The sequence below is a fragment of the Watersipora subatra genome, chromosome 5, assembly GCF_963576615.1.
Source record: "Watersipora subatra chromosome 5, tzWatSuba1.1, whole genome shotgun sequence".
Taxonomy (NCBI): Eukaryota; Metazoa; Bryozoa; class Gymnolaemata; order Cheilostomatida; family Watersiporidae; genus Watersipora; species Watersipora subatra.
In genome coordinates, this window is record NC_088712.1 from 28,737,161 (window position 1) to 28,748,310 (window position 11,150).

General features: G+C 38.5%; 1 protein-coding gene across 1 annotated transcript in view; it reads left to right on the forward strand.

Annotated features, from left to right (window-relative positions):
• The window catches only part of LOC137397623 (mediator of RNA polymerase II transcription subunit 12-like protein), a 64,081-nt gene continuing 52,931 nt past the window's right edge, over nt 1-11,150 (forward strand). The window contains exons 1-8 of the mRNA XM_068083917.1: nt 1-106; nt 1,640-1,750; nt 1,970-2,167; nt 3,236-3,398; nt 4,160-4,338; nt 6,245-6,355; nt 7,006-7,148; nt 9,868-10,064. Of these exons, the coding sequence (XP_067940018.1) occupies nt 20-106; nt 1,640-1,750; nt 1,970-2,167; nt 3,236-3,398; nt 4,160-4,338; nt 6,245-6,355; nt 7,006-7,148; nt 9,868-10,064 (1,189 nt within the window). The 5' untranslated portion in view covers nt 1-19. The remainder of the gene's footprint in view (nt 107-1,639; nt 1,751-1,969; nt 2,168-3,235; nt 3,399-4,159; nt 4,339-6,244; nt 6,356-7,005; nt 7,149-9,867; nt 10,065-11,150) is intronic.

Here is an 11,150-nt window from a genome sequence, read left to right on the forward strand (position 1 = left end):
TACATAGATAGCATTCATAATGCTTCTTAACCAAGAAAATAGGCCTCTAAAGCGCCATGCCATTGGACCTCCAGATGTTTATGCTCAGAAAGTTGATCAGAAAGAGGTAAGACGAGTTAACTATTAAGGATTTAGTTTGGGGAGCTTCTTTCTACGAGCAAATGATCTAAAGAACCGTTCAACTTTGTTGTTTGCTTTTTTACATTAAAATTAACGCTTTTATGACAATATCTGTCATAACGCTGTTACGACCACTTAACACTAATGGTTTCTTCTAGATTTGAATACTACACATTTGTATTCAAATCTAAGTCAAAACTTGTTGACATGATTTGTTTTACCTCGTACTGGGCTGGAGCAGATGACTCGACTGCTCTATGATTTTCTATGACTAAAAAATCTGTTCAATCTTTTTTAGAAAATCCACCCAACTTGAGGTGAAATAGTTTATAAGAAAGATTATTCAAAAACATTAGGCCTACTTTTCTAAATTAAAGGCGTATGCGGACATACCTGCCAACTCTCACGCATTGGCCGTGAGACTCACGTAATCACCTCAAAGAAAAAGCGGAGATTTTTGCCCCAATTTCCACAATTTTATATATACTATCATTGATACATCAATTGCCCCAAAACAAAATCTCACGCATTGCCCCACTCTTGGGTTGGCAGGCCTGTATGCGGATGACTGAGAGTTTCAACAAAGAACAGCTTTTGTAGGTCTATTTTTTGCAGCGCTAAATTGAAATCAGCTTCATTTTAGACCTGCTCTACATTTTTACATGTAAACACTGCTAACTACAATTTTTCAATTTTGCTAACTAACAAGCAAACTAACAAAGAATTGAAAGAATACACAGTTTTCATGTTTTACTTTAGTTACAAATTAAAAATTTTAATTTTCAGCTTTTGTAAGCACAATTAACTGATCAGTTATAAGATTGGTTGATATTTCAAATATTGCAGTAACAATCTTACCGTTACAATATTACAGTAACAATATAACGCGGTTACCATTGATCAAAGTATGCTCAATAGATGTATTCTTTAGCTTTCTAAGGAATTTGAGATAATAAAAACGCTACCGTATTCTGTTTCAGAGCAACATTTTGTCATTTAAAAATGATAACCCCTTTTACTGTTAGTTGGCATAAGCCTAAAGTAGGATAAAACTTAGTTTATGATGTGCAAACCGGTGTTTCCTAGTTGTTCGCTTTGACTTTATGGGTCGAAGCTAAAAGCTTGTCATAAAATTGATCTTTGTTTCCTCATAGGAAGATTGTAACGGTTATCAATAAATGTGTGGAGATTGCATAGGAAAGCAGAAACTTACAATTGATTAGAATGTTTATTGTTATTCTTATTGTTATTAAAATTATTAGATTGTTTGAGGGTCACAATTCTTAAGATGTTTTTATATAATTAGGTACAAAGTTTTTCAAAAGCTGTCTGTAGGTCTTCGGATATGAATTCAGCCTGTCTCATATTCATTCATTGCACTTCTATGACTCATTTTATCTCATTCTCCTGTATGTTTCTGGTGAATCCACATTGTCTTCAACTCGACTTGTTTGATTTATTGGGATCCGAAGTTGAAGAGTTGAATCAAAGTTTACCCTGGATTGTATTACTATTTTAGGATTGTCTTTCTTCTATTGCACTGAAAAGAGGTTTTCCAATTGACCCTGTATGTCCAGATGAACATGGAACTGCGAGGAAGGAAGCTTCATGTGGACTTTCTCAATCGCAGGTCATCATTAACTGTAATATAATCTCATAAAATGTCATTGATCTCCGCACCACAAAGACGATAAAGCTTTGTCCACTTTGATCTTATTTCAATGACGCAGGCTCAAGATAAGAGACAGCAGACTAATGAGACTAACTTGCAGCAGTTTTGGACTCTCTAAGAGTTTTGAATATTTTCCGAGTCCATGAAATAGCTAATCATGTCTGGGTTCACTTTTAGGTCTTTGCCTATCTCAATGGCATTATACAAAAGAAAACAGACTTTAACACATTGTCAGATGCAGGAAAAAAACGTCCTTCTGTGCAAAAAGAAAATTTCTTTCTAGTCACTCCTAGTATTAAACACAAACAGTTGGTGGATACATGGATGAACTGTTTGGCAAATGGCATGAAGAGTTTGACATATCTCACAAAGAAGGTGAGTTATTTTATATCTTATTAAAAATATAGTTATTCTATACCTTACTAAAAGAATGAGTTACAGTGGACCCCTGTCATACAAAATTAATGCGTTCCAGTGCTGGAATCGTAAGGCGAAAATGTCTTTTAAAAGGCTATAGACACCCATAGTAATTATCTAATGCAAACATCCCCTGGTAAAAGACATCACAATTTTATATATGCACATATTAAACATGTACATACATGTACATATTAAAAATTAGGAAAAAATAGTATGCCAACCTTAGTAACTATAGATAGTTACCTACAGTAACTTAAGTTTATTTAGTGGTTATGATCTGCAATAGAAAGTAACATTACAATATTCTATGGGCATTACGTACTGAAGGGAGTTCTTACCTTCGAGACAGACGTATAACATAACTTTGAATCTAACTTAAATGAATTTAGCTTCCTGAGCACATCGTTAAAGCTAAGCTTTAGTACGTATTTTAATAAACTTTAATTTTGTCATCGTCTAAAATTTTATCACTTGTCTGTTTCCGATTTCATTTTCACTATAACTTATAACGCTGAACTAACAGCAACTACATAGAGCAAGCGAGCATCGCATTTCTTTTAGGAGTAATGGGAGAAATTTCAGCGAATAGCATATGGGTGTCTTCGTTATTACGATGTATTCAACACAAATTGACTGCCAAATTTGAATTTCAAGAAAGAATTTTGTTGATATCGTATGGTGAATAACATGTCGTATGGCGGGACCAGAAACATAATGTGTGACATCGTAAGGCGAAAAACAGTATAAACAGGCACATCATAACCTTGGGGTGCGCTGCATTATATACCTTACTAAAGTGATGAATTGTTCATTTTAAATATTGCTTTGTACGCGAATACAAATATTCGCTCACTTTTTTTTTCATGTAAAAGCTGTAAGTTAAGGTAAGTATGTCTATAAATAGAGTTAACCATCAGCATGATGAAATCGCTGCTCACATTTACTGTGTTATTTATTACCCATATCAGATTTATCAAACATTAAGGTTGAGGTTCAGCGTACTGATTCTGTAACTCTTTTTAGGTTCCGATATTCCACAAAAAGGAGGAGCTGTTGCAGACTCTCTTTGAGTACTCCGTACCAAATCCAAACGCTGCCTGGTGCATGAAGCTGACCGCCGCCTACAATCAGACACAAAATGAAACAAAGAAAACACTGAGGAGGCATCTCAATGACCCATCACAAGGTGTGCGCAGCATTAGCCTGTCTTGACAAGCTGTTGTTTTTAACAACAGCTTGTCAAGACAGGCTAGCGCAGCATATATCAGAGGGGTTTCCATTCGCTTTTGTCAATACATGCCAATCAGTTTATCTACAGCATATATAGCACATATCTATGTTAGCCATCTATAGATTCATTGATAACATTCTTCTATATTATCTATTTATTGTATCGATCTATTATGTCTGTCCATAGAGGTCATATCTGAGGTCAGACTATATTTTGATTGGAAGATCTGAAGATTGGAAGATGAAATATAAAATTTAAATCAAAAAATATTCAGATGACAGAATATTTGAGTAACTATGATTTGATAGCATCTCCTTTCATAACCATTTACACAAATATGAAGACTTCCCTTATCTATATAATATTGGTCTATATAATACTAGTCTACTGTATGTGTTTCTTTTTTGTGTTCCCCAACTGTTAGTTTTTCTGTTGTCATGTTTTTGTTTATACATTTTTCGCAATTAAAATATTCACATCGTAAGCTAGGTATCTTGATTGTATCATAACACGCCAGTATTTAAAGGTATGGTTCAGCCATCTTGTAATACAGTTTTGAATGGTTTCCATTAAATTATTTTATAACTAAGTATCATGGAAATCTAGTCATAATATGTTAGCCAACGTGCCTTCGATACTGTATGCTAGCAGTTTTATTTCCTGTTTCAATACACTATTGATATGGGTTTGTGACAACGAGAGACACGTGCTTGTAGAGTGGACGCAAGTGCTAGTCAAATACATGGGAGAATTACATCAAAAGATGGTAGAGTACTACGGAGGTGGTCCAGCAGCGGTTGTACCTGTGTTTCTAACAACAGGAAGTCCGGTCGATATTGAGTCCATCAACAAGCGTTGGCATTACTTTGACAAGCTTACTCTGCACATGTATAAGGTAAGCACTTTTTTCTCTCTTTCCATCTCACCGAAATTTGGTTACTTATGATTTTATTTCATGCCTGAGATGACCGTTATATTATAAGTCAGTTGCTGCTATCAACCAGCGCATGATTGATCAAATGCTTTGTGCCAATACTGATGGTAAAGGTGAAAACACACTAAGCGATATTTAGCGCGATATCGGGCTGCGTGGCGCTAGAACTTGCTCAGTGAGCTCATGCAGAGCGATAATGCTAGACATTCTCATCACAACTTTATCGCTAGTGAGATGCATTTCGATTGGTTGGTTTTTCCCAGAATGCAACTTTATTGCGGGTAATTATTTCTTATCGATGTTCACCAACGTACAGCAGCAACATTTTGCTATTTTGTTACGATTGAAATATCATCAGAACGAACACTGAATTGTTCATAAATTTATTGAAAGCACTTCCAGACCTGTACGACATAACACACAGAAATTACAAAAATCCTAGTTGAAAAAAAACATTTGGAGTCAATCGTTGCGTAGATTGACCATCTTGAGAATGGTAAATATTAATTATATTAAATATAAAATATTACTATGAAGTAAACTATATATAAAAATTGTAAAATATTACTGTTAAAAATACAAGAATTGTTTTTTCTTGTCTTCTGGTAGTGCACAATCCGTGAAAGTGAGATAGGCCTAATAACAAAAGTGGAAGTTGTTTACGTCGTTGCCTAGACATGCCATATTGGCTTAAATTTATTAACAACTCCGAAAAAACTAATGATACGGAATTTATTGGCAGTTTGTGAGCGTGCCCACTATATCACTTGCTGTTGAATCGCTCAAGTGTGTTTAGGCACATGCCAGCGATTCTACGCCCCCCTTATGACACTCACGATAAAATCGCTTAGTGTGTCTGCACCTTAAGCTGATTGCAACTTCTATTTCGCTTGGCTAAGCTTAATAATTAGTAAGATACATACATCGATAGCGTAGTGACACACCCTCATATGGTGCTGCAACGACAGCATGGAAACCTTCATCGTACAAACATACATTCTGTCATGATTCAGTGTCTCCGTTTGGAAGCGAAAAACCAGTGCGAAGCGCCATGTTTGTCTTATGGAAACGATCTTAGTAACCAACGGTGTTGCACATTTGCATGCGCAGAGGTATAGCTGTCCTGTTGCTTGATATGCGTCACACAACCATCGCTCTACTATAGCGTCCTATGAATACATGATCTGTTTGTCGGCCCGGCGTGTCACTTTGGCACTGACTCAATCAGATGTTGCTACATCATCTCTGTATGAAAACCTTGTAGTAGTACTAACCTGACACTAATTCTTCATTGTCAATATGAAATACTCCGGAGTCTTTTACTGTGTACACTCATAGAGGTATTGATTGGGAGAAATTATGGGCTGCTTATCATATAGAGTGATCAGTTGCTAGTAGTGTGAAAGGTCATAACTCTAGTTCTTAGGTCCTATGAAGTCTTATAATTACCAGTGGTTTGGTCGACTCCAAACAATTAGAAGTGTTGTTTTTACTTTATTTTATCCACAAAAAGATCGTTGGACTCGGCGATCGTTTTATGTCTTAGATTTTCTTAGCAAGTCGTATATAAACCCTTTGGCTATCCCAGTTCAACTTGTCTATTTATCTTATAGGATGTTCTAGAGCTTAAGATTATTCACTAAATCATTGAGTTGGTAACACAATTTTAGCTAACTCGCTGCTTTGTCTGACTCGCTGACCTGCCACTTTTGTTCCACCAATCTCATTCACTCATTGCCTCTGCAGACTCTCATCGTTGTCCCAAGATGAGTGTTGGCTCCTTATTGCGTCATGTATTGTTCACTGTTTTCTTCTTATTTTCAACATTTGTGATCCTCTTTCTAATGTATTCCTATTGGTGTATTAGGAAGGCCTGCTTGACAAACAGGATTTTCTTAGCTGGGCTATTGACCTCCTTGAGAACACGAAAGCTTCTGATGAGAATATCCTCAGGATCACGCTCTCCCTAGTTTATCAGGTTAGTAAGAAAGACATATGAGCCTTTCAGATGCCTTACTTATTATTAGCATTTACTCAGTCAGCTAGAATCTGCAAGGTTAGTTTAACATCCCTTCTCATGGTCTATTGTCATTGGTCTAACTCAATCTATCAGAACTAGTACACTGGCAGTCTTGTGTGCCATGAGATATCGTCAATGTAATAGGCATGTGCACAATTAGCAGTAGCAATGCAGTTGAGTATCCGAGAAATATCGGATATCCGAGTTCGATTCTCACGGGATGCAATCTTTTTTCTTAGCGCTTGGCTTCAGATGGAAGGACCTGATTCTTATTATAGTAAAGATTTACTGTATCAGCTAGAATCTGCTAGATTGCTTTAGCATATCTTCTCATGGTCTGCTTCTAGTTGATTTGGCATTTCGTTACATTAGCCCAACTAGTTGCTGGTGTCAACTAGCCATCAAGGCTCTAGTAATGAATGTTTCCTGTATTGGCCAAAGCTTGTAAGGCCTTTTCTCAAAATAGAAGTGAGATTGGATAATTCCAAATGCATATATTGTGGCGATTTTTTACTTGTCGCGGTAGTATAGCATAGCTTGCATATTACTAGAGGTTGATGAAATGTGTTTATTTCTTCAGCACTCAAACACCATATTCTCTATTTCAGTACATCAAGGAGATTGTACAGCAATACTTGCTGGCAAGGAAGTTGGCTCAATTCTGCAGTAAAAAACTTGCCCAAATGACAAGTTCCTCCGGCTATGTCTCGCCCAGATCTTCCTCCCCCCATATTGAACCTTCAGCCACCAGGTATATCTAATAGGGAGCATTCTTGACCTAGTGATCTATAGCACATGACCTGCAAACAATAGGCCGGAGTTCAATTTCCAAAAAAGGCCAACTAGTGTTGATAGGAATGACATCTAACCTTAAATATGAACTTGTGCAAGATTTTAGTTGATTTTATCAGAATGTGTCGGTATCGTTCCATCATTTGTGATTGTTGTTGATGTTTGAGGTGATCCGACTGCCAAAATCTTTCAAGATTAAAAAATATAAAACTTGATCGCGGTTAAAACGCTCAGATCAAACAAAAGTGTGATTGTGACGTCTATAGTTTCAAATAGATTGACAGAATAGAGACTCGCAACACTGCAATTTGAATGCAGCAGCCGATATTAACTCTAGCAATGATAGCAACTAGTGACATCATTTCGCGCATATTTTTAATTTGAGCATTTTAACCGCGATCAAGTTTTGTTCATTTTAATCTTGAAGGATCCTGGCTATCAGCTCAAACATCAAAAGCAATCGCAAAAATAGAAAAATACCTGTGCTTTCGGATAAAATCTACTAAAATTGTGTGTAGGTTCATTTTTTAATTGATTTTTGCAACTGGGCATGTCTCCAGTTGTCTAGGTTCCTTTCTGGGCATGTCTCCAGTTGTCGAGGTTCCTTTCTGGGCATGTCTCTAGTTGTCGAGGTTCCTTTCTGGGCATGTCTCTAGTTGTCGAGGTTCCTTTCTGGGCATGTCTCTAGTTGTCGAGGTTCCTTTCTGGGCATGTCTCTAGTTGTCGAAGTTCCTTTCTGGGCATGTCTCTAGTTGTCGAAGTTCCTTTCTGGGCGTGTCTTTAGTTGTCGAGGTTCCTTTCTGGGCGTGTCTCCAGTTGTCGAAGTTCCTTTCTGGGCATGTCTCTAGTTGTCGAGGTTCCTTTCTGGGCATGTCTCTAGTTGTCGAAGTTCCTTTCTGGGCGTGTCTCCAGTTGTCGGGGTTCCTTTCTGGGCATGTCTCCAGTTGTCGAGGTTCCTTTCTGGGCATGTCTCCAGTTGTCGAAGTTCCTTTCTGGGCATGTCTCCAGTTGTCGAGGTTCCTTTCTGGGCATGTCTCCAGTTGTCGAGGTTCCTTTCTGGGCATGTCTCTAGTTGTCAAGGTTCCTTTCTGGGCGTGTCTCTAGTTGTCGAGGTTCCTTTCTGGGCATGTCTCTAGTTGTCGAAGTTCCTTTCTGGGCATGTCTCTAGTTGTCGAGGTTCTTTCTGGGCATGTCTCTAGTTGTCGAGGTTCCTTTCTGGGCATGTCTCTAGTTGTCGAGGTTCCTTTCTGGGCATGTCTCTAGTTGTCGAAGTTCCTTTCTGGGCATGTCTCTAGTTGTCGAAGTTCCTTTCTGGGCGTGTCTTTAGTTGTCGAGGTCCCTTTCTGGGCGTGTCTCCAGTTGTCGAAGTTCCTTTCTGGGCATGTCTCCAGTTGTCTAGGTTCCTTTCTGGGCATGTCTCTAGTTGTCGAAGTTCCTTTCTGGGCGTGTCTCCAGTTGTCGGGGTTCCTTTCTGGGCATGTCTCCAGTTGTCGAGGTTCCTTTCTGGGCATGTCTCTAGTTGTCGAAGTTCCTTTCTGGGCATGTCTCCAGTTGTCTAGGTTCCTTTCTGGGCATGTCTCCAGTTGTCGAGGTTCCTTTCTGGGCATGTCTCTAGTTGTCGAGGTTCCTTTCTGGGCATGTCTCTAGTTGTCGAAGTTCCTTTCTGGGCATGTCTCCAGTTGTCTAGGTTCCTTTCTGGGCATGTCTCTAGTTGTCGAAGTTCCTTTCTGGGCGTGTCTCTAGTTGTCGAGGTTCCTTTCTGGGCGTGTCTCTAGTTGTCGAGGTTCCTTTCTGGGCATGTCTCCAGTTGTCGAAGTTCCTTTCTGGGCATGTCTCCAGTTGTCTAGGTTCCTTTCTGGGCATGTCTCTAGTTGTCGAAGTTCCTTTCTGGGCGTGTCTCCAGTTGTCGGGGTTCCTTTCTGGGCATGTCTCCAGTTGTCGAGGTTCCTTTCTGGGCATGTCTCTAGTTGTCGAAGTTCCTTTCTGGGCATGTCTCCAGTTGTCTAGGTTCCTTTCTGGGCATGTCTCCAGTTGTCGAGGTTCCTTTCTGGGCATGTCTCTAGTTGTCGAGGTTCCTTTCTGGGCATGTCTCTAGTTGTCGAAGTTCCTTTCTGGGCGTGTCTCCAGTTGTCGAGGTTCCTTTCTGGGCGTGTCTCTAGTTGTCGAGGTTCCTTTCTGGGCATGTCTCTAGTTGTCGAGGTTCCTTTCTGGGCATGTCTCCAGTTGTCTAGGTTCCTTTCTGGGCGTGTCTCTAGTTGTCGAAGTTCCTTTCTGGGCGTGTCTCCAGTTGTCGGGGTACCTTTCTGGGCGTGTCTCCAGTTGTCGAGGTTCCTTTCTGGGCATGTCTCTAGTTGTCGAGGTTCCTTTCTGGGCGTGTCTCTAGTTGTCGAAGTTCCTTTCTGGGCGTGTCTCCAGTTGTCGAAGTTCTCTTGTCACTGCAGTCAGACATGTTCAGCCAAGATCACAGAGCCACTGTTTGTGTAAAATGCTCTTAAAAACACACACAGCCTCTGCTTACAGTAAGCTCAGCAGACACACTCAATCTTTGAGGGATTGAGCTCACATATCTAATTGACTCCTTTTATGTATTTGACAGATAGTTATAGCTATTTACACCCTTTGCATTTATGGATTCAACAAGGAGAAATAGCTAACCATTAATTGCTCTATTGTTGCAGCCAGGAACGAAACGCTGCTGCCCAGCTGACTGCCCTCTCTAGTCTAAATGAGATCTGGTCAGACTACCTGCAGTGTAACCAGCACCGCAGCATCACATACATGACTTGCTCCATGCTGCAGACACTCGTTCTGTCCTGTCCGTCAGCCCTCGTATGGCTCAACATGGGTGAAGGGAAGAGCTCCTTCATTCAATCAGGTAACCTCATTATCATTCTTAACTGAAGCTTCCGCACATAGCGAAATATTTTGACATGTTTAAAACTATTTGCGTGTTCAGTTTATTGTATTGCGAAGATTCTAATTTTCGTGTATTTTCATGGCTACCATTAAAATAATAAATAACCTCTAAGATCATATTTTAACGCAATCGTAGTCCAGGTTTAACCGAACAGTCAAACTTTGACATGCCCCATTAATCCATCCAACATTCGTGTCATATGTCAAAATTGTTTTATGTAGGAGCAAATATGCTTATAAGAATATATTATGTTTTGTTTAATTGTTTTCATCTTAAACAATGGCAAATTTGTCAAATAATTAGTTATTAAAACAGCTGTATTATATGAGTCTATAAAAATGCAATCAAGGATTCACATTGTATGGAAAAAATAAATTGATAAAATAATCAGTAGAAACAAGTTGTTATTATTACCATATCTTACAGAGAGTTGTCAATAGAAGTATAGTCTCAGCAATAGTAGTAGAGTTAGCTGTAGAGATATGTGACATAACTTATTCCAATTTACACTAGGTATAGCTTGACTTCATTTATATATTTTAAATAGATGAATGCCCAGCATCGCACTAGAAATAAAAACAGCCTATATAAAGTGACAGGTAATGTAGTTGCCATTGGCTAAGTTGACTAATTAGCCAAGTTCTGAGTTCAAATCTTGTGTGAAGCGGATTTATGTTCCTAAAAATCTATCGCTGTACTTGGACACACAGACAAACAGACCCACACTGAGATTTATATATAGATTATCTTTACATTTTCCTTTGAAATTCCACTAGCTTTTTCCCTTTTACTTACAAAACTGCAATTATTTTGGAAATATCATTGCTAGCTGCTTTAACAATGCTCCACCTAATATGCGTTCATTCAACAGAGAAAGGTACATATTGTAAACACTATTTGTCAAACCATTTAATTTTATTGGCTAGCAATTTTCTTTTTTTATGGTTCTTTTATGGTATAATTTGGGAAGCATTTGTTTGAAATACAATTATAGGCAATCAAGTATTAAGAAAATACTGCAACGTTTTAAGAAATTTTAGAAGT